Source organism: Spea bombifrons, chromosome 1 (genome assembly GCF_027358695.1).
Source record: "Spea bombifrons isolate aSpeBom1 chromosome 1, aSpeBom1.2.pri, whole genome shotgun sequence".
Taxonomy (NCBI): Eukaryota; Metazoa; Chordata; class Amphibia; order Anura; family Pelobatidae; genus Spea; species Spea bombifrons.
This window is the reverse complement of record NC_071087.1, coordinates 147,846,356-147,870,769: the sequence shown is the minus strand read 5'-3', so window position 1 is coordinate 147,870,769 and position 24,414 is coordinate 147,846,356. Positions and strand designations below refer to the sequence as shown.

General features: G+C 41.1%; 1 protein-coding gene across 1 annotated transcript; it reads right to left on the bottom strand.

Annotated features, from left to right (window-relative positions):
• Window positions 1-599: 599 nt before the first annotated feature.
• DEPDC1B (DEP domain containing 1B) lies at window positions 600-13,590 on the bottom strand. Its single transcript, XM_053457948.1, has 11 exons — window positions 13,295-13,590; window positions 10,226-10,491; window positions 9,807-9,942; window positions 8,224-8,351; window positions 5,713-5,843; window positions 5,478-5,525; window positions 4,489-4,629; window positions 3,272-3,438; window positions 1,950-2,126; window positions 1,361-1,555; window positions 600-772 (listed from the first exon to the last, which is right to left on the bottom strand). Exons 1-11 carry the CDS (start codon window positions 13,340-13,342, stop codon window positions 611-613), a joined length of 1,599 nt encoding a protein of 532 aa, XP_053313923.1. The 5' UTR covers window positions 13,343-13,590; the 3' UTR covers window positions 600-610.
• Window positions 13,591-24,414: the final 10,824 nt, after the last annotated feature.

Sequence of the window (24,414 nt, the reverse complement as noted above, 5' to 3'; positions counted from 1 at the left end):
TTCTTATTTAAAATCTAGAATTGCTGTGAGTAATGGATATTTTGACCCTTCTAAATATTTTAGTATAGGGTTTTGAAAATCCAGTTAAAGTAATTGTACAATTTACAGTTCTGTCCCTAGTTATACATAAATTATCCTGTTAAAAATAGCAAACAGAAGCAAATGCCATTCATACGTTCTTACACATCCAATCACAAAGTTTTAGATTTCAGATTAAAAACAAAAAAAAATTACAGAAAAAATACGTAATGCATATATGGTGCTACACACTTGAAATGTCCAGTGTATGAAAAAAAATTCAAGTATGTATAAAATTAATAAAGAAAATTAGAAAAATTACAAAATGTGTGAAATGTACACTTTCAGCCTAAATTCAAGTAACAAGTGGAGGCTAAAAAAAATTGACCTATTTCCATGAAAATGCAAAAAAAAATTACGGTGATTAAATACTGAATTATGACTTGCGATGAACATTACGTGTCTTTCTGCACTTTTAAGGTTCATTTTCAGTAGTATATAGAAAGGTTTGGCCATAAAACACATTCCTTAAATGTGATTATGGATATCACCCGAAAAATCTGCTGACGGAAGGTAAAAAGAAAATGCGCTGCTACATTCGAAAGCTGCGTGTCCTCTGAAATGGCTGGAAAGGCCGTTTTAATGTAAAGAAGGAGAGCTGAGATTTGAGACTCATTTTTTCTGGAAACAGAGATGCTTCACTTTCAGGGGTAGGGAACCGTTCTTTGTATATTTCAGGATGGGATCTCTGGAACTAAGGAGAAAAAAAAATACAAGTTTAAGGCTTGTTAAAGCAACAACAAAAGTAATAAAAGACGCTAAATGCTGATTAATATGTGAACCAGTACAAGAGAATGCCTAGCTCTATGGGAAAACAGCAGTCAATTCATTAAAATGATCCCCCTACCTCTGCAACAGCTCCATTATTTATATACACACACACACACACACACACATAACAAAAAGTGTCATTAGATTTAAACATTTCAGATTATACATACAAGAGCAAAACTGAACCTTCATCAAAATAAGGAATGGTGTTTTTTTCGTAAAGTAGGTTTTAATTAGCAAACTGTGCAAAAACAAAATTAAAGCGGTTGCACGTTTAAGAGATTTTTTAGTATACCATCTCTATAACAAGATAGACTTGGGTAACGAAGTGAGTAACGCAGTATGTCGTAGAGCTCAGCCTATGGTGAGAAGTGGCATGTGGGAGCTACTTGGTTGCAGGTGGAATAAATGACCATCAGGTCAACTGTGTCCGCAGAACCACAGGCTATATTATGTAGTAATGTACAGATATCTTCATTAATGGAGGGTAAAAGAAAGGATAGACTGTAACCTGTTTTAGTCTTTTCTTTTTTTCCTTTGATGATAGCTGTTTATTAGTGATGATATCCTCCAGTAATACTTTCAAGGGATCTTGGGGTTTATTTGTCTTCTGATACTCATACTCATGGGAATTACTGTGGCTCATCTGAGGCTGAGGGATGGTAGGGTGTATTGTTGCATCGGTGTCAGCACCAGGGTATTTAATCTATAAATAAATGAAATCAGTGAATCAACAATGTTTTCAAATCGTTCAATTCAGAGTTAAATGACTACAGCCACCGCATGCACTCTAATACATACGGTATCAGAGCACCCCCTATACATTACCATCTGTACAATCTTTTTAAGCATTGCCCCCCCCATCTCATAGGCTTCTAGTTTCTCCTTGATAAAGCACATACTATACTGATTGTCAGCCAGCTAACTGCATTTTAAATTAGCAGCACAGTTTATTATGATATACAGGAGCCAATTGAAAAGACATTGAGAACTAATTACTTGAAAGTACAACCCTAAAATTACTTAGAACTCGCTTTGCCTTTATTGCTGTAAGAAGCCGAGTATTTTAGATAGAGCCAGGAGGCGAGGAAAGCTTATACCTGAACACGCCGCTGATGGAAAACATAATCCTCCACTGCATTTTTCAGAGTTATGGGAACACTCAAAATGTCTTGATAATTGTCCATCATAAATGTCACTAGCTTTGTGGACAAGAGTTCACCCAGGTCAGCTTCTTCTTTAGAACGAAGGATACAACGAGAAAAGGTCTGCACTACCTGAGAAAAGGAGAATTGGGTCAAAGCCGTAAACTCATAATACCACAGAAATGAAATCTGGAAAAACAAGGAGTTATGTGACAGCTTAGCAATTATTTTTTTGGAGAAAGGTTAACCGGTGGCAATAAATAGACCTTCCTCTATTACGCAGGGCTGAAGAGCAGCCGCTGACCATCACAGGGATTCAATCAGACTTCCGCCTCGCTTACAATTCACTGTATAACCAAGTGATGGGATTGTAAGACATCAAAATGACTTTTTGGAACAGTTGGAACATGGGGCTCTAGAAAAGAAATGTTTAAAACGTAATACCAAACAGTGTTTCACAAAGACTTACTACTTCCTAGCTGCAAGCTTCTCAATCATATTGGTTACTGTATGTTTTATTAAGCAGGGCTTATGCCTGGAGTGAGAGTAAAAGAGAGAGAATGTGAGTGAGAGTGAGAGTTTAAGCTATAAGGCCCTAGGTTGTCATTGGAGTTAAATACAGAAATTATTAGCTAGGTCAATCAGAACATCTAATTGAGGGTAAGAGATTTATCTAACAGTTTCTGGCTCAACTCCGCTCGTAAGGACAACAGAAGCACAAGTCGTGGCCAAATGGAGTAAAATCCATATTCCCCTTGCACTTCCATATTCATCAGGCGAGTCCAAAGCATCTCATATGTTGCCCAGGCCATACAGTCCACCTCTATACTTGGCCATATCGGTGATCGGTGGCTTATAAGCCAGAGTTATTTACTGTGTCAGCTTCTGAACTGTTGTATTATGTGAATTACATTTTTTTTTTATTTTTTATTTATTATATGTAGTCGTTTTAGATACCAAAACGATAACTGAAGGAAGAAAAAAAAAACACCATATTTCTAGCAGACTTGTAATTACATAAAAATGAAATGTTTTACTGTTGGAGATTTATTTCCCGTCTGCCAAGCATATCACGCTACGGTTAGCTATGCAATTTGCAATTCTAGGGTCACAGCTGTTTGAAAAGGTGCTGATCTAAGCGCTAAAATGGGAAAAGAAAAAAAAGCAAATGCTTTAGTCGTGTTTTATTAGGCGTATAAAACTGTCATTCTGTGAAGAGACGTACGCGGTGCCGAGAAACGAAGTCCCAATTATCCAGAGATTGCTTAATGACGTACCAGTGCCCGGTTTCCAACGGTATCGCATAAAGGCGGCATTTCTCTGTTCAGGCTCATTCTCGCCATCATCCTCATTAGGAGCTGAAGTTTCCTGCGATTTTCCGATGGCAGAAGAAGACAGCAAACCTGAAGAGCTTCAATGGCGATGAGCTTTCTGTGCAGAAGACCTAATACAGCATAAATAACAATGAATTACAAAGTAGGAAATCTCCTGCCATCGAGACAGAATAAGAAAAGCTTTTCGTGGGTTTGTAAATCTTAGTTACACAAATCAAATAAATGTAATTTTAATGGGAACAGGAACTCTGTTGCTAAATAGACAGAGCAATCATCGATACAAACCACAAAGCAAACCGCTAAATGTATTGCTGGCCTTCAAGAGCAGAATTATGGGCCGAAAGGAAAATAATCAGGGAGACAAACACCATCCATTGAAATTTACTGCATCGATACTGCCAGTCCGGGAGGTCAGTGAACTGTACCAAGCCAACAGCAGCATCAATCTCTGTGTAATGTTCTACGCTCCAAGGGCTGTGCGCGTGGTGAATGGACTAAACAGATATTGTGTTTATATGGTAGCTTTCAGTAAAATGCAGCTTATAACATCCAAACAGGTGCAAATACCCTGCATAAAAAGACATCTCAACAACTATGGTCCTTGCAGATGTTCTCCTAGATTGCTCATATTATGTATATTGTTCTCAAGGGATCCACCTTGCATTGAAGGTGGTATATAAATGGAACCGCCTCCCATCAGAAGTGTTAGAGGCTAATGAAGTGAGGGAATTTAAACAAAAACTGATTAAGGTTTGAGTCTTTACATCAGGAAAAATGGGCAGACTAGATGGGCTGAATGGTTCTTATCTGCAGTCACATTCTAGGTTTGTTTTCCTCTCAACAAGGTCCATCTCAGCAAACTCCATTTCCCAGCAGGTAATATATCAGGTCAGGAGGTTAGACTACACTCAAAGCTAACTGAAGACATAGAAGAGCAGATCAACCTCGGTATTTCCCATACCTCTCCTGGGAGCTGAGAAGGAGAAGCTCCATTCAAGGGCACGTTATTATGTAATTACCTTTTTTTGGTTCGTCAAATTTGTTCAGCTTGTTATTTTTAGCCCGTATATTATCACTTTGTATACACATATACACACTCAGCTAGTCTGTATCATTAAGGGGTTAATGAGAATACACTATATTCTAGGGAATTTGCTTACCAAGGACATTCACAAAAACATCAAAAAGCTGAAATGTAAGAAGTGGTTCTTGCAGGTAACTGTAGTAATCAGCAATGGTTTTAAAGACATCCTTTTCAAACCCCAAGTACATTGGCTGCTTCAGGTCTGAGCAGTTGGGCCCTTAAAAAAAATAGAAAGATAAAAAACAAAAAAGGAATAAAAACACACAAAATAAAAGTGTATTGCGTTAATAGTAAAAAAAAAAATAATAAGTCTCCCACCACGGCCTTTCCTAAGTAACAGGTTAAATATGCCAGAGATCAGCGCAGTATGCTTAGAAAACCCTCCATCGGATCTTTCAGAAACGGGGCTTTTATTTGGGGAAACTAAAACTGGATTCATTCTGTCGCCACCATGGTTATGAGTGCAGACTTGTTTAATTGCGGCTGCTGTGAGGTCTTTCCCTGCCAGCAGATAACACCATGATAGGTGGGTCGATTGACCAAAACGTAATGATCAAGCTGTAAAGAATTTTAATAAATTAATTTAAGCAACTTAAAAGCTGTGACAGTTAACCACAAACTCCCGCCATTTTAACACATATAGATTAAAAGTACATTTTCAAAAATTGTGTTTATATTTTTAATAGTTCTAGTTGTTGTGTAATACAATGTTTTCAGGCAGCTGTATATTAGCACTGCAGTAAAGAACGAGCTCAGTGCGGTGTTTGGAAAGCCAGCAAAACTATCACGACTGACAACAATGGCAGCCTCCGGGTCTGCAGATAAAGAGAGGATGGAAGGCAAGTATAATGGCCTCCCATCAGAACTGACAGAGGCTAATACAGCCATTATCATTGCACTGGTCGCATTCATGACAACATAATGGATCAAAGCTTAGAAAAGTAACTAATAGAAATGTGATACATAGAATGCAGCATTATATAGAAGTATAAAATAATGGGTGACCAGCATATGGAAAATGTGTGTAAGAGCTAGTAATAATACAAATAGAAATGGAGTACTTACAATTTGCCAGACATTTCATTGCTGATAATAACCAATGAGGAAGCTCTTCTGTAAAACACATGCACAAAAACGTACCCTTGTCAATTCTGATTTTGTAGTGGAAACTCTTCCAATAGACAACTACATCTCCCATGATGCTTGGCAAGCCATTGATGGTAACCTAGCACCTTAGGAACTAACGGTCAGGAAATGTCTGCTTGTATCTGGACCATCGAATAGAAAGTTAACTACTTACTTGATTTGTCTTCCAAAACCACAATATTCTGTTTATTGATATTGTAGACATTGTGTACTATGTGCTTTCCATGGACCAACTTGGCATCCATTACATCGTTCAGAGAATCCAGCCCAAGAATTTTCTGCAAACTATAAGCAACAAGAAAATAAGCTGTTAATTATATATACAAACTGCTGGGGGGGAAAAGCCTTAGCTTAAGCCTCCGAGAGACCAAGATTTAACGCGATCTTCAGAATTTCATAAACCGTACACAATAAATCCCTAGTGGACACGGATAACGAGAAGCTGCAACGGCCTTACCCAATCTAGCAGGAATTAACATTAGATTAGCCGTGTTTGCATTAGTCACACGTTCTCATCGAGTGATTTTTCTGGATCATGTATTCACCGAGAGGAAATCCACAGAGCAGATTATCACGCTATGTCAACATACAGCGCTAATGAGCATTTTAAGGAGGCACCATAGGTTTTTTTTTTCCTTATTTCTTATATTGGATCAGAATGTAAAACTGTGAAGCATTATCAGAGCATGAACCAAAGCCAGGTTTCACTTAAATCACATCGGTTACACAAAAAAATATTTTGTTAAAGGTGCCGTTCCACCATCACTGAATTTTACACTTGTAATTGTATGCTATGATAGTGACATCATTCCTAGTACTGATGAACTTTCACATAACCAAGTCTTTAATCAAGTGAAACAAACTCAGTGACCAAACTTTTAAGACGAATGTTGCTACACAATCCCATGCGATTTATAGTTTGTGCTTTGTTTTAAGTTATGATAGCTCATTGGATTATTTCCTCGGAGTAGTTTTTCTCATAGTAGTCATATCAAACAAAAAAATGACTGTCCATTTCCACATGGCAAGCCTGATAAATCATTGAAACAATAATTATGTAAAATCAAGGATCAAGCAGCAAACGTAGGCTCCATGCTACTAACGACAGATTAATGCAGAAAGAAACCACATACAACAAGCGGTAATGGGCTGGAAATGTCAAATATACTGAGATCAGTATGTATAGAATATCCAGTGGTCAAATAAGGGTACCCACTGTTAGGAATTGTGGAATTGGTAATATTCTCCTTGGCCTGATAATTACGTATTAACAGTCAGTCGGCTACTTAGCAGCAACATAACAGAATTTAGAAATTTACATACTAAAGTTTAGGATGCAGGATTTCAGAGCAGTTTATTGCCTATAAATCTAAATGGCATAACAGTCCTTCAAAACTTCATACATACCGTATTGGCTCGAATATAGGCCGCACTTTTTTCCCCCACTTTAAGTTTTTAAAGTGGGGGTGCGGCCTATATTCGGGCTCTAGCGCCCGACGCCCGGGACATGCAGTCCCGGGCGCCGGGCAGGCAGCGGGGTTAAGATACAGATCCCCCGCAGCGGTGCAGGGGACCTGCATCCTTCTCCCCGATACGCTCAGACAGCCTCCCCTGCCAGCACTTCCCACGGGGGGGGGGGGGGGTGCCGGCACGGGAGGTTATCTAAGCGTTTTACCTCTGCCCACCCCCGACTTACCGGAGCAGACTCCCGGGTGTCTTGCGGGGCCGGCGGGAGACATTTACGCAATACGCGCATGCAACTTCCGGTACCGGAAGTTGCATACGCGTATTGCGTAGATGTCCCTCGCCGGCCCCGCAAGACACCCGGGAGTCTGCTCCGGTAAGTCGAGGAGGGGGGGGCAGAGGAGGACAGCGACAGCGGCAGCGTATCGCGGGGAGGGAGGACAGCGGCAGCGGATCTCGGGGAGGGAGGACAGCGGCAGCGGATCTCGGGGAGGGAGGACAGCGGCAGCGGATCTCGGGGAGGGAGGACAGCGGCAGCGGATCTCGGGGAGGGAGGACAGCGGCAGCGTATCGCGGGGAGGGAGGACAGCGGCAGCGTATCTCGGGGAGGGAGGACAGTGGCAGCGTATCTCGGGGAGGGAGGACAGCGGCAGCATATCTCGGGGGGGGGGACAGAGTGGCAGCATGTTTTTTTTGGTGCTTTTTTAAAGAAAAAAAACTTTTTCTTTAAAAAAGCACCAAACTTTTAGGGTGCGGCCTATATACGGGGGCGGCCTATATCCGAGCCAATACGGTATATGAAACAAAGTGGACATGCCCCAGGAGAGTTAAAAAATAAATAACATCCAACAAAGTGCAACCATTATATTTTATTGTCTTATACGGGCGTATCCACGATTATTTGTTCTTTATTAGTGAATAAGTTACTTTCACAGGTTCCATATGGCTCTCCATAGCACGGCTGTATCCCCCTTTTGCCGATAGCGGTTAGACAGACCACCAGGCACCCATCTTTTAGGGAGGTACAGAGTGCCACTAGTTTCGTGCTGAACCCCAGCGCATGAATGTATGTAGATACCCAGGACTCCTGGACTGTGTTTATGAATGAATCTGACACATCGGGATATAGTTTGGGGTGGGGAGGACAAAGCAATGTCTATAAAACATTACTCAGACAGTAAAGCAAAGAGGGAATACTCACTGCGACAAAGTTTTAGATCTCCAAATTTCTTCAACGTCGGCTGGCGATAACTCTCTGCGATACACGAGCCGGCAGACAGGCACCTCTCCTATCGCAATGCTGTGCCTTTTGTACCACATCTCAGAATTCTATTAAAAAAGTATTCAAAAGGGAAAACAATTTATTTGCTGATCCATGGCGAGAACTACACCAAGTTTTCAGGGCTGTGGTTAACATTCCGCTTAGGCACAAGTTAATAAGTCACAGCATAATGGGCTTTGCGGATTAAGCACAATGGCTGCAGGCTGTTGTATTAGCGCGGGCGCACAAGCTGTTTAAATAGACCATAACGGACTAAGGAACGGCCGCCGTTACTTAAAATGGCCTTGTACCCCCTTAGACGCAAGCGCATGCTCACAAAACGAAGCCTCGCTGTAAGGGATTTAAATACAGCGTGCTGCAGCTGAAATCAGGGTTTGCGATGGTGTTGCGTATGTTTAGAAATTATGACCCCATTTCGAGCAGGGCGTTGAGTTTAGTTATGGCGACTCAAGTCATTTTTTCAGGGCTGAGCTTTCTTGAAGTTTTCTTTTACGTCGGTTTGAATTTCTCCCGGAATCATTATGGAATTACTTGCAATTGGGCCCGACTGCAACGATATCAGCGAAACGATGGCACCTGATATATGCTGTGGCTTCCTCACATAACAGTAAAATCTCACAGATAACACTGGCATTTTTTTCCTTTATTTCAGGGAATATTATGCACATGGACAAAATTACTTAATATTTTCTTGCATTTATTAATATAGAATTATACCTGATATTTTATAGTATGCCATACGTAAGGAATCACCGGGGACAGTCATTGATATTAGTTTTTTTTTTTAAGCCTTTTCCCTTTTACCGGACAACATGATGGACGCTAATAATATAACCAGTCGCAGCTCTGGGGCTTCGATCACTTTAATAAATATGATAGCTTAGTGTCTCTTTAAACTATATTTTTTCTCCCCTTTGCAAATGCATAGAGGGATTCGGCAGAATCCCCCTCGCCATACAGTTGCCTCCTACCTGCCGTCAAGCTTCTTGGCTCGGAGATGTGTTAGACTGAACCCGCGCATATTAACGTACTAAAATACTTTGACTTTAAAAAGCATTTTTTCAGTTTAAGACACAAGGACTTTCAACCGAAATTGGATGATTCAATCCCGAAAAATCCCCAGGTGCCAAAGCAATCAGACAATCTTTGCAAGCGCTTGTTGATGATTTAATCGTCAAAATCAGGCTGACACCGAAGCATTGTTCAAGTGCTTGAGGACTGGAGAGCTGGGTGCTACAAAACAAGTTTGATTAAGAAAAAAAAAGGGAATTGATTTTTTCATCTGGGAATTTATTAACATAACAGCAGCAACAGTGATTAAAGCACAGCAGGCGGCATCATGGAATTCATCAAGAAAATTATAAAATCACCTTAAAAAAAATTGCACGTTAAATTGAAATGCTAAATATTTCGGCATTTAGTTTAGACAATAAGGCACTATGTGGGCCAATAATTTGCAGGGCTTCTATTATGCATAATTTTATATTTATATAAGGAATTACCATTACGATGGGCTTCACAGGAACACGACCCTGCGGCGCGGGAGATTCTTTTTCTGCCCACTTCGGGAAAGGGACGGGCTCCATGCCGTACTGCGGTCTTCTTGGATACGGTTTTAGCGGTGAGGTCGGTGGAAACCTATAGAAAAGCAAAGCATCAAAAGTTTAGCTCATGCTTAAGAAGCAATCAAGACACCCGAGAGATGGTCAGCTATACTGTCAGAGATAGAGAGTAATCATGATAATGTTATAATTAGGGGACCATAAATTATTTATCACTACAGAATCACGCTACCTCCGCTTCTCTAGTGAATTCACTCTGATGTTTGATTATTGCATGAAGACGGAATAAGGTCCTGCAACACTTAAGCACTAGAGCCCGTACCTTAACAACCCTATTATCTGAAGAGAATCAGATTCACCTGTATAAGCAGCCGTTGTCTTCAAAGTCTTCCCTCCCCCATCGGCCCTTCACGTCTTCAATGACGTGGTTCTTTTGGAACTTTTTCAGGAGCTGGACGGTTTGGTTGCGGGTCACCTCCGGCCCAAAGTTCTGGTTGCACTGAAGCAGCTCGTGCAGGCAGTCCACGGCCTCCGACGCAGTGAAGCACTTGTCGTATGTTTTAAAGTGAACACGGTGTCTTCTCTGCGGCATCCCGGCGCGGAAAAGCTCAATGGTCTCGTTCCACTGTCACAGAAAGAAAAGGAACGGCATTGGGGTTAGTCATTCGGAATTCAACAAAGGAAAAATATCAGCGAAGGGTATTAATCACCCAAAACTTAGACATGACGCCTAACGGAGACCCTACTGCTTGTGCGACAGACCAACCGGGGAGGTGTAGGCCTAAAAAGCAGGACGACCCACGTCTTCGAAGCCCCTTAAGGCTTCCTGGACCATTAGAAGCAGATTATAATGAAACGGATTACCAGGTATAAGCAAGATATCGCTTATATCACCGCTTATTTATTGTTTTTAACAATATTTTCTCCACTATATAAATGCACATAAGCGAGTTACCCGTTACGTTCATGCGCAACGACATGCTCGGATACACAGCCATTTTTATCAAAAACAAGATTTTGTGTGTGTTATATATATATATATATATGCGGCAACTCAACACGAAACACATTCTGTGCGATGCTGCTGGCATATTGAAGTTCTTCCCTTCCTGAAGAAAACAAAGCAAACTTACCTTTTTTCCTCCATCTGCATGCAGAAAAATAAAGAAATGTCATATCAGAGACACAATGTAAGCCTTTGGTGAATACTTTCTGTACTGAAAGTTACTGGTGATATCATTAAAGTCAATGGCGCATCATTCGCGAATCTGCGTCGTATGAGTTTAAAAATACTATGTTGCAAATTTATGGCTCAGTGTTGCTAAACGTATTTCTTTACAATTTCTTTTCCTATAATGGTCAGTGTTGTAATGCATGTAACGGAATGTTCATGTTGAAATAATGCAGGGAAATATTTAAAAAATTCAGATTGAAAATATAATCAGAAACACAAATATACTGTATATATATACATATATATATATATATATATATATATATATATATATAAATAATACACTTTCTAATGTATTCCTTGTCATTCTCTCCTATTGTTAAGGGTGCCGTTCACATAATTGCACTTTCTAGTATCCTACACAAAAGATCTATTGCTCACATGAAAAATGTAGTTTGTTTTTATATTATTATATTACATTACAAAAGTATTCCCGTCAAAAATTAGAAACGAGTCATTATACACGATTAAGGAATTATTTCGGAGAAGTGTACGCGCTCAGCGCCTTGGAAATGACTGTTTTTGTAAGGGCGGGATGAGAAACCGGTTAAATGCCATTATGTGCCGTCCCGTATATAGCTACAGAACCCAGCTTTCCGGAGGGCTAAACATTTCTAATACAATTACACGGACCGGTAAACAAGATCGTTCTAGTAAATGTATTTATTTATTCTAAATCTCCAACGGCCCCCGTGCAAGCGTGTTAATAACGTGGTCTGTGTCGCTCAGATACAGATGTGAAGCCTCGCTCATGTCCAAACACGACGCTGTGCACAGAGGATAATGTTTAGTCTTCCTGTAATTGAGGTTCCCGCGCTATTGAAAACACATCCTCCGGCGGGGGGGGGGGGGTTAGTAGTTAGTGGTGGTCTTTTGTGCTGCGTTGCTATGTTGTTTCCAAGCCTGGGAAGGGTGCTGCTGGGTCCAATCCCGAGAACACACCAAGGGGTCTCCATGTACGCCTTAGCGTGACCATCGTGAATGTTTAATGCGCATATTAATTAGTTCCTGATAAACATGTATTGTGTCATCACGGTGACGACGTACTGATCTCATTGTATCCGTTTCCCGGGCTATCGTGACACGATTGTTTATGGCCAAGAATGCATTAATAGCGTCTCGCTATTTACGGTTTTATTTTAATGGCCAAGCTGACCATTCTTTAGCGATGTCTGGAGTAATTATCATATCTGCTGCCGGTATCGCTGACATCATTCAGCGCAATAAAAGTAAAAATAGAGGGATTTGTGTTACTTAACTGCTTTATTCTCAGTCACACACTAGGAAAGTTACTAAACAGTATTCATTGCGTTATATAGCGCCTTCATATTCCGTAGAGATGTACAATGAATAACAAATAGCGCACCGCATAACAATTTGAATTTACAGAGGCTAAAAATAAGGAGGGCCCTCTTCATACCGTCTTAACCTAGAAATCATAACTAAAGCCCCCGATCATGTATATTTCATGAAGCGAGGCAGGGTTTAAATGTATACATAACCCAAATGGTTCTGGTGCTGGGGGGATACAGGCTGGTGGGACCAGCCCTGCAAGCAGCATTATTAACATTAAATGATCTGTGACTGGAGTGAAATGACAGCATTAGCAACTCTTATCACTCCTGGCCATCACAGTCACTCCCTGGGGGGCGGGGGAGTCTGGTAAACATCCTGACCGATACTGGGGCTTCTCCTGGTAATTAGGACGGTGTCACAAGCAGACATTAATGAACTCGGGAGATAATCCGATAATACGGGTCGGAGTCCTGCCTAGAAATCAGCAGAACCTTTAATCTGCGCTATATACTTTTATATTTCTGTTTTATATAGAGCCATCATAGTCCGTAGCGCTGTACAAAGGGTAATATATGAACGTATCTGCATCCCTGCAATAGACACTTAATACTTAAAACGAATTGCAAGAAACACGAATGCGGCCACATTCTATTAACCCTTACTAGATGATGTTAACCCTTCAAGTGCTTGAGTAATACATGCACGTTGGAGCAGAACGAGTTTTAGTGTTCTCTTTTTGCTAAATCGCGTTTCTTTCTGATCACTGGGTAGGTGCATCCGCTGCATCATTCAGGAAATGATTAAAATCCCCCCTCTTGCTGCCCCCTATTAAAGCACTGCAAGGCTCCAGTCTGTGTCAGCCACGCGATTGCTAAAGGATTAAACGGAGGTTACTCACCAGCTTAGTGGCCCGGTACGGCCCTGGCCCGATTATCCGGTGCTCCATGCTACCGGGTTGAGAGTCTCCGCGTCTCCAGGAGACGATTAAAGTTTGAATCGCGTACCTGCAAGATGCCTCGCTCCCATTGGCTAGGGCGCACACCACGTGACCAGAGTTAGTTAGGTGAGGCGAAGAGTGATGGCGGCATCTATGTACAGTGCCAGAAAGTACCCAGCTGCCGACCGATGTGTAACGTGTGAGACACCCCGCCGGCGGCAGCTGTGCGCCACACAGAGACCTTCACACGGGTGACACCTGACACACCGAATGCTTCCGAAACATCGCATCAAAGAGCGCCGCCTACAGCCCGAGTGCTAAGACCAACACTTTATATGGGGGCGTGTCTTCAACTGGCTGCCAACTTTTGGGGCGGAGCTGACAGGGAGCTGGTGGTGGGAGAGACGCGATAATCGCTGTTAGAGGGTCAACGAGGAAGGGGCGCTGCATCCTCTGAACGGGGGGGGCGCGTTATCCTGAGCTGTCTGCTTGTATTGGTGACGTCATTCCCTCCCGAGCAGGTCCTTTACATAGTACTAATGAGCCCGAAGTGTCCAGTTAGGCGGAGGCATCCGCTCTGGCAGTTTCATTGCGGTCACTACAGGGTAAAAGACATTAGTGCTTCTGAAACCACACAAAGTGATACTGCACAAAGCTGTCCTTTTCACTCACCCGCTTACATCATGCAATGGGGTGACACACAATGTATATACACGCTATTGGCTCAAATACAAGAGCATTAGCTGGAATATATGAAACCCGTTAGAGACCAAAAGGGCACAAAATGAGCTCAAGTCCACTCCGCGTAAACACTCGGCTCGGAGAGCACAAGGCCGCGGGGGTCATGGCTCGGACTGTGTACAGCCGCCTCACTGGAATGGCTGCTGCGAGGTTATGTTCCTTCAGTCGTTCTGTAAATCAGTTGGGTTAAGTTATGGATTAACTACACAAATCATTAAGTGACGGCCATTCGCGTTGTCTGGTGGGTTCCTCGCGATATCTGCTAAGTCTCTATTTGTAACATTTTGCACAGGTGTTTCTTAGTCTCTGCTGTCCCCGGGTGGCCTTTTGTAGTCAGACCTCAGATGGTAAGGGGTGTTACTATCCAGAGCTCAGATCAGAAGTGCTGTACATGAAGTCAGGGCACCGTCACAAACAAAGATGCATTTTGCTGTTTGTGCGGCAATAATACCTGGGAACTTTGTGGCTCCGGCTACCTGTAGCCCCCCCACTTGCGAATGTGAGTAGTAGATCCCATAGATGTTGGTGGTGGTCCCACTGATGTTGCGGGCAGTCTAGCTAACATCAGTGGACCGTCCCGCCAGGGGTCAGCACCAACATTGCTCATGGTGGACATTTACCGGGGTATGCGGTGGACAATTGATCCATGTTCTATGGACCTTCAGAAACCTTGCCACGGACACTGGTGTCCTTGTACGAACACTTTGCCTAAACCTGGGTCCCGCAGACGTCGTGGGCATACCTGTGAACTCCAGGTCCAGGTTTCGCCACTTCTCGGGGTCGCAAAGGAGTAACTCCAGGTCGCGGAAGTGGCACGCCCCGCTCCGCCATTAAAAATAGCGCATGTCCTGCAATATCCACTGGACTCCACGGGACACACGCCATTGTTGGAGGGAGAGTGGACAGGGAGCGGGGAGTGTTGGAACTCTGCTCCCACGACCCGGAGTTTCCTCATAGTGGCCCGGAGAAACGGTGCTTTACCCGGAGAGTTCCCAAGTACGGCAACAATACATGCCGTTTGTATAGATGTTTAACAGAATTGAGAGCATAAATACAACTATGCTGCACTCTTCCATGTCGCGGGAACTAGTTTGGGTAGGGAAGAACTTGCATTAAAGAAATGATGAAATAACTATTTCTAAGACATCTGTGACAAATATTAGATTACCATATATTACATTATATTCATTACAACCATAGGCTGGTAACTGATACAGACCAGCACTGCTAGTATAAGTCGTACCCTGCAGGGGACAACAAAGTAGTCCAGTAAAACCTGTTCACCCAGAACATTAAGCCTTTGAAGTCTTTGTCTATAACATCTGACTGCCTGCAGCTTACCAGCTCTTTATATACCTGAGCATGTGATCAGTTAAGCCTTTTTATTAATAAAGATGATTAATAGCTTTGCCCTGATATATAGAATGATATATGAGTCCCTGGTGTTGAGCTTCTGGTGGACAGGGTTGACCAATGCTCACATCCCACATTGTTGTAGTCAACCTCCTGATTTTTTAGCTGGTCTATGATTTTGATAATACCGAAAGCTGCTGCTGGAAGTACACATGCATTGTCCTAGAGCCACTGGTTAAAGGGAGTCTGGGGAAAAAGATGATCTGTGCTCCCTGACGAAAGTGGACTCTCGGACTCTCTTAGTTGCATCTAACATGCAGGCATTAGTGACTGTGACTTTTAACATAATCAGCAATGACTTTTAGTTACAGTCCAGGAAGGAAGTTAAAAACTTTTGCCATAGATTGTAGTTCTTTTTTTTTTCCACAAGTGGTATTAAAAACAAAAAGAACAATATTCTGTATTACAAAGGGATATTACAATTCCTCTATGACACACGGAGGGCTCTTAATCACTCAGATGTCGCTTCCATTAATTTTAAGTGCTCTAGTGCTGGTCTTAGATCAGGAAAAGTACTAGGGATGTGTTCTTGTGTCAGGTAATAAAAAGTAATAAGAAGAAGATTGTGTGTTAGCTCTCAAGTTACACATTTCAAGTGTTGGCAAGGAAAAAACTAAACTATAAAAATAAGTGTGTTGTGATTTTTAGCATTTTTTCCTTTTGCTACTAAAATTCTGGTTTAATTTGAATATCATGAAGAACACTTCCCCTGTTCTTTGTATATGAAAGATCAAATCCAATTGTGTTACCTTTTTCTCTGTTACCTCGTGTATGTCTGGACCCAATGAGGACTTTAAACTGCGTGACAGCCACAAAATCATATTTTACCCCTCGATATAAGGTATAAGAAGATTGACCCCACTCGGGAATGTTTGCTTGTTTTCTTTTAATAAAAAAAGAATACTGTTGAAATCAATGTTGCCTCATAGATTTTTCTTCTTATCCTTTCCTTTCTATAGTAAGGCATAATTTAACTAAAGCTACTAAGATCAGGACTTTGGTCAATTCCCTCAACAGTGTTATCAATAACAGTGCTATAAAGATATATATATATATTATTATTATTTATTGTTTTATATAATGCCATCAAATTCCGTAGCGCTGTACAATATATATATATATATATATATATATAGTATATATAAATCATTATGTCAGCCTCCCATTCTTTTGTATATGTTGTTCTTTAACTCATATTAAGTATTTATTGAGAAAATTGCATATCTACAAATTGTTACTGTTTTAGATTGTTAGAGCGAACTAAAGAAAAGCACGGGTTAGCTGTTAATTTCTCAATAGACAACACCAAGAACCACTTCTCCTATTCTACAAGGAACCAAACCTTCTGCAGTCTTCTGCAAACTTCAGGAAACATTAACAGAAACATTGTTACTAACATTGAATACAAAACACACACATGTCCTAGTCTTAGAAACAATTACATCAGCTACTGGCCAAAAGGAAATTAATAGATCAATTTACAATTATTTCTTTTCAATATATACTGTATGTTTCGGTTCTGCTCTGAAGCAATAAGTAAGAAACTTTATCTATGCCATATGGATCATCTCCCATTAAAATTAAATTGCAGGGGAACAAATGTGAAAACGGTAACCATTCGTTGATGCTTTTTAATTAAATAATAATCTTAAGCACATCAGAAATGACTAAAACAGCCCCCCTGGTTGACTACTACCTAACGTGGTACCCTGATTCGATTGCCACAGCCAGGCTGCACTCAATAATGTCTTTAGTTTTTATGTCACAGTTTTGTTTCTTTTTGATTTAATGAATATGTGTTCTTGATAGATATGCTGTTTAGCAGGCTTTGTTGGGGTATGGATGTGTCACAACCACAAGGGATTCTGGGTAGGCGCATGCAAATAAGGTCAACAATAATCACCTTTTGCCTCTATATCCACTTTATACATGGAGCCCTTTAAAGTAATTGCCCGCTGTACAGGACAGCTTTTAGACAAAACTCAGGAAAGAGGTGCAGTAGCCAGATCACCGCTCATGGACAGCTGTTTCATCCTTAATGGGACTCGTCAGCATGAGGCTGCGATACTGGCTTAATAGTTGAGGTTTTGGGGTAGCACGAGAAATACCATTACATAAGTTATGGTGGGTAAAGGTGATGGAAAACCCTTCCACTTAAAATTAAGGGGGTAGTAGAAGTATTATTAAACACTCATCTACAGACACCAGACAAATTAAAGGGAAATTCCTACAGGTAACAAGCATTCGGAAATCATGTAACTGGATGTTAAATATATGAGGATCTTGAATTGTGAAGTCATTTCCACGTGCGAGTCTATGACAGTATAGCCTGTCCACTGATTAGTGATTCATAAACAGCTGTCAAGAGCTCCTGATTAATTGCTGCGGGATAGTTACATGTTTTCCGGTCCTTGTTGTTACTCAATACATCCTCCGCCTTATAAAATGTTGACACAGGGACATGAAGAAAAGGAACTAAGTGCCAAAGTGAAACAGATTTTTTGTTCGCACTGAGATGTCAGCTGTCAGCTAAAAGGTTTTGTATCACATTACCCACCACTCACAGTTTTGTGAATACCCCCCTCACTTTTATTCTGTCACCTGATTCTACCTCTGGTGTTGGGATTTAAATTGCCACATTATTGATCTTTCTTTCACTTGGGCCCCTCGTTTCTCATTTTGCCTTTGCACTTTGCCACTACAAGACGCTCATTCTGACTTTGAGTGTGCTGATTACTTACCATTCATGTTTTTAAAAAGCAGATCCTGATTGTTTGATACATTCATGTTATTACCTGGCCATTCAATGAGTTTTGCATCAGTGCATTGGCTTTGATTATTGGTGATCTGCCCTTGGGTTGTATCCTGACTACAATATTCATACTTGTCCTATAATTTTGGTGGCCTGACTGATCTACTGTTGCCAACTCTGCTTTGCCCTCGACCTTGTCAACGGTTCATCCTCTGGAACGAGAGTCCAGTCCTTGACCTAGTAGACAGTTACATAAACAAAAACTGCCCTTACTAAACTATTAAATGTAACACAGCAAACCACTTTTTTGCCCGTGCTCCAAGATTTATGTGGGATGTACCCAGAGACCTCTAAAAGAAAGGATGGCAGAACATAAGTCTGCTATCCAAAATGTTCTTAAAATAATGGGCACAGATAAGGAAAAGCAAAATTCCATGGCCGTACATTATCATATGGCTGGAATTTATACTCATACAAAAGCAAGGGAGCGACAGGGTTAAAGCCCTCTTACGGCGCAAATCTTTTTGGGTTTGTGAATTGGGAGCGCTACAGAATGGAAATAGTTCTGCAGGCTTAAACAGAGAAATACATCGGTGAGTGGTTTTGTAGAATGTAGTATTGTTGTATTTTTGTATTATTACATTTGAACGTGTTTTATGAATGGTATTGAAATTACTACCCTGGTTTGTCTACAAGTTCAGTGTTTATGGCCATTCTTTGGTGAGCACTTTCCAGCGAATTGTTCATTGAGATAGGACAGACTCTTCAGTCAATACACTGTTGAATTGAAATACATTGTTTCCAGCGGACATGTGGAGCTTCTCTACACTTTGTTCTCATATTGGTGAGGGCTATTTTGTGGCTTCTGTCTTATCTTTTTCCATGATCCCTTTTTGTATTATATGCTTAAACCCATGAACAGCATTTCCCCTTTTAGGGCCGTACCCCAGGGCTTGGTCTTGGGTCCCATCCTCTATCTCTTTTTTCCCTCTGGCTTTATCTAGCACCTCTATGCAGATGATACACAAATCTATCCACACTCTCACTTTCACCAGAAATTCAACATAAAGTTACAGCTTTCCTCGTTGTAGTCTCTTCCTGTATGTCTCACCAGTGACTAAGAATAATATGTTAAAAAAGCTGCCTTTTTTACCCATATCCGTCTTAAATACTTTGCTTCGGTGTAACTGCGCATGGCTACCATTGGTTACTATTACCCTGTGACAACTACACGGTTTTTAGTGGTAAGTCTGAATTCACCTCGTTCATTTATGTCCCACATTGAAGAAGTAGCAAAACTTGCGACCTATTTCTTTGAAATATTGCTTAAATCCACAAATTTCTCTATGACTGTACACCCACAATACTTATGCATGAACTAATATTTTCCGTCTAGACTACTATAGTTCCTTACTCAGTGGTCTCCATGCTTCACATGTTCTCAACTTAAATGCCAACTGAAATGCCAAAATACTTTATTTCCTCTTTACACCATAATCACGCCAAGGCCTTCTATAAAACAGTGCATCACCTTCAAAATCCTCCATGTTACCTTCAAGGCTCTTCAGCACTCCATATCCCACCATATACTTACATACCCTCCACGCCTCATAGTGGGTATCCCCTTTAATTGGTTTAACTTTGACCTGGAGCTGGGTAAACGTTTTTTTGTGAAAAGCACATGTCTGCAAATATTGTAGACTAAACACTTTTAAAACATTTTTCATATTTTTCCACTTGGAGTAAAATAAAACAATATAATTAATTTTTAGCACCTATAATTTCCTACCATAAAATGCCAAATAATATATTGATGCTTTTTAATTTAATAACAATAATAATGAAATAAATATAAGCAATTGCAATTTTTATCTTAAATCAACGCGTTATCATGTATACAAAAAACAAAAACTGTCTGCGCTTCTTACCCTAATAAAGTTGGCAACAAATATATAAACATAATATAAATGAGAGGTTTTGGTTATATGAATTGGCCAAAGCATAATTAAGCTCACCCACCACGTCAAGGCACACTCTCAATAGGGTGAGAACCTACTCTCACCTCCTACATAGTGGGCACACAAAGCAGTTTATACTGCTACCAAAACCTTATAAATGTGTTGGGGGGTGCAATTAAACCTCCTCCCCATTAATTTATATATTTGTTACCAACTTTATTAGGGTAAGAAGCGCAGACAGTTTTTGTTTTTTGTATACATTGTACAGCCAATACACTGTTTCTTGCAGCATGCTTACACCTGTTTGGTAGGCCTCGTATTATACATTTGTATTATTTGAGCCTGAGACTAGCTTAGCGCACCGACATTTTTTTTCTCTTCCCAATGCGTTATCATATTTAGCCACCAGGTGGTGCTGAATGGTAAATTATTACTCTGAAGCTTTTACTTATTGGCAATTTATGTTTCATAAATTGCTACATTATGAAACATAAGGGTGTGATAAAACAATCTAACCATTTCATTATATACAATGTGAGCAAATAACAAGACCAAGGACCAATAAAGGTTTTGAGGTATTCACAGTAGGGAAAATGGATTCGACTAGATCAACACTTATCCACACAGATGCTATGTTTCCAGTATCAAATGCAGGCAATATTAGAAGTTTGTTAAATTGTTCTTAAAAGAACACATTTTCATTTTTTACCTGCTCCTTATTGTTGGCAGCCCTAGCTGTAACCTTACTAGGTACAATCCTTATGGAAAAAAAACAAGACAACACCTTCCGAACAATTACACATTTTCACATTTTATTGTTTTATTGCCTTTGTAACTCTACGAGAACCTGATGTTGTGCAGGACTAATGGTAAGGGTTTTAATAGAAACTATTACCAAGGGTTTTTTATACACTAATGACTGGGGCTTTTTATGATATGTTTGCTCAACTATGATTTTCGTTGTCCATGCTCACACAAGTTATATATATATTTACAATACATAGGTCCTTAATTTGAAACCATATTAATACATAAAACACAATCTTTATTAGTGGTATATGTAAATACCCTTTTGCGCAATCAGGCACACCTATGCACTCCGTTCAATAGATCAGTTGGGGAGATCAAAGATCTTCTTTGTAACCTGCCTCATTTAGCTGACACAGCCTCCATAGTACTTAAAGTCCATTTTTAAGGCAGAGCCAGTGACGTATATCTTAGCTCAGGCCGACTGTGGGAATTTTGGCCCATTCAGCCAAAAGTGTATGTGTGTCAGGTACTGATGTTGGACGAGAAGGTCTGTCTCGCAATCAGCGTTCCAATTCATCCCAAAGGTGTTTAAGGGAGTTAAGGTCAGGGTTCAGTGCAGGCCACTCAACTTCCACACAAACTCATCCAACCATGTCTTTATGGACCTTGCTGTGTGCACTTGGGCACAGTCATGCTGGGATAGAAAAGGGCCTTCCCCAAACTGTCCCCACAAAGTTGGAAGCATACAATTGACTAAAATGTCCAGACCATTATCCCTCCACCAAACTTTACAGTAGGCACTAGGTATTCAGGTAGGTAGCGTTCTCCCAGCATCTGCCAAACCCAGATTCACCCATCAGACTTCCAGATAGTGAAATGTGATTCATTGATTCATTGATACACCACTCTAGCTGACGCTTGGCATTGTCCATAGTGATCTTCGGCTTGTGTGCAGCTGCTCATCAATACAAACCCATTACATGAAGCTCCTGACACACAGTTTTTGTGTTGATGATGCTTCCAGAGGCAGTTTATAACTCAGTAGTGAGTGTTACAGTGGAGGGGATTTTTATGGGCTATATGCTTCATGCACTTGTCTACCCTGCTCTGTGAATGTGTGTGCGGTCTACTGCTTCATGGTTAAGGGGTTGTTACTCCTAGATGCTCCCACTTCACAATAATAGCACTTATAGTTGAGTGGGGCAAATCTAGGAGGGCAGAAATGTCATAAACTGGCAAAGGTGGCCACATTTAAAGTCAATGAGCACTTCAGATCTAGTCATCTACTGTTCTTTCCCGTATTTCTTTATGTGTGCATGAGCTTCTTAGTGTACTTTTGTGAATGGGCCACTTGAGGGCACCAAGCTAAAGGACAATACCTAGCATTGTGAAATAGTGACCGGTTCACAGAAGAAGCACAAGCGGACACCAATGCACCAGGACATAGCCATAAAGGAGCATGTACACTCACACAGACAATGTTCTTTACAGCACGAGGTCTTATCACAGACACCATTACATCACATTTTACCTGGTAGCTGGATCTGTTCCCTAATTATATTAAGAGAAATTAAGGGAAATTAACAATAACGTTAAAACTGACAAAATACATAATCGATAATAACATTAGAGCACGTTAAAACATACAGAAGGAAAACAGGACCAGTTCTTCTGAGCTTAGAATCTATTAGGATGTTGAGGGGAAATAAGTGAGATGAGGAGGAACTGCTTGAATGAGCACGAATTTGTCGTGTTGAAGATCATATCAAGAAGTCAATGACATGGTGATCTTGATGGAGCTTAGAACAAACGGATTGTATGCCTCTCTGAACAGGTGCGCTTTTAAGAAGTTTACTATAAGTAGGGGCGAGTAGATGTGAATGGACATAGCGGGGGGGATTTGGAGAGCAGACATAGAGGGTGAGCAGCATTATTAAGTGCTTCGTTCTTAAGGGTCAGGAGTTTATATTTTATTCTGGAGGATATAGGGAGGCAGTAGAGGGGCTGGCACATGCATTTGTCATTTAATTTGCTGCTTGTTGTGCTTTATATACCAGGGCCTCATTTTGGAACCACTTTGGACAGCCCAGCTATATCAGAGCTAATGGTGTGGTGGAAGAGTTTTTAAACATTTCTGTTCAATTGAAAACATTTTCTCAGCCTTCATTTTGACCTTCAGAGTGGCTTCTAAGTGCGTGGAGCTGTAATATATGGATCTGTATAAGGCAATACATCACACAAGCAATCGATTGCTGTTAACCCCTTAATGACAAAGCCCGTACATGTACAGGCTCAAAATGCATTGTTTTCAATGGGTTTAGGGACCGCCCATTGTCCTTAAGGGGTTAAATGCCAGTGCTAGTGTCCAACACTGCCGCACCAATGAAGAATAAATATTAAGGTAGGTTGTAATATAGAAAAAAATCATAAAAGGAAGCATTTTTGTCTTCTTGCATGCAGTATTTTTGAGGTCACACATCTACTTTGGAGTGAATATTGTCTTTTGTGTTTTGCAAGCCTACCTGATCGTGCTGTCACTACACACATGGTCAGGTATTGATAATTCAGTGTGATGAGGTGCAATACACCAGAAGCACAGAAACGACTTATCTCAGGTATTACGTAGATATCGTGCATGTATCTAATCAGCAAATGCTTTTGTACAACCCGTGTATTGATAGCAGAGCACAGATAATATTTGTTTCCTGTTGCTTGTATAATCTAAATGATCCTAAGCTATGTTATACTGACCAACCAACTCACATCTTTATGAATAGGCACTTCTTCATTTTATAAGGACAGTCCTAATACTTGGGCCTTTGTCCCAGCTGTAAGCTTTCCTGCCAAGATTCCTGTTTATTGGGACCAAAACCGTATAGGCCCTCTGGTTGAGCCATTAGAAATGGCTTCCACATTTACCTTTACAGTGGCGGACGGCAGATAGGGGGGGGATACATGTGAACGCATGCTGCTAGAATGCAAAGGCCTAGTGCGTGGCTGAGTGTATGCAACCGGCGGTACATTTAGCAGCCACTGGCCTTAAGGTGCCAGAACCACTTTCCTTCCCCAGTCTGCAGCTGCAAAAAAGAGAGTAGAAGGTCTTCTATGTGCAGAAGACTCCTCGTGTGGCATTATGCCTTCACATGGGTATGGTGTGGCATGGAAAGTGGAATTCCAAGTGTTAGTAATGATTTATATCATGTTATGGTAACTTTGTGTCACATATGCAAACCTGGGAACTCTCCAGGTCTCAGTAAAGCACCGCTTCTCCGTGTCCCCAGGTCACAGCATAGTATCTCTGGGTGGCAACAGAGGTGTTTAGGCACGCCCCACTCCAGCCCACTTCCCCCTCCTGCCCCTTACAACTTTAATGCGTTTGCTGGTAACCCCTCCCACAAAATAATAGGTCCCGTCTGCATCCTTAAGAGGGAGGGCTCTGGGTAGCCGGAGTCTGGATGGTCACAGGT

Excerpts from the sequence above, each read along its gene's own strand:
- DEPDC1B (XM_053457948.1), bottom strand. The coding sequence starts at position 13,342 with ATGGAGCACCGGATAATCGGGCCAGGGCCGTACCGGGCCACTAAGCTG. Across the intron at positions 10,492-13,294 it reads CGTACCGGGCCACTAAGCTG|TGGAACGAGACCATTGAGCT; the intron begins GTGAGTAACCTC and ends TTTCTGTGACAG. Across the intron at positions 9,943-10,225 it reads GACAACGGCTGCTTATACAG|GTTTCCACCGACCTCACCGC; the intron begins GTGAATCTGATT and ends GCTTTTCTATAG.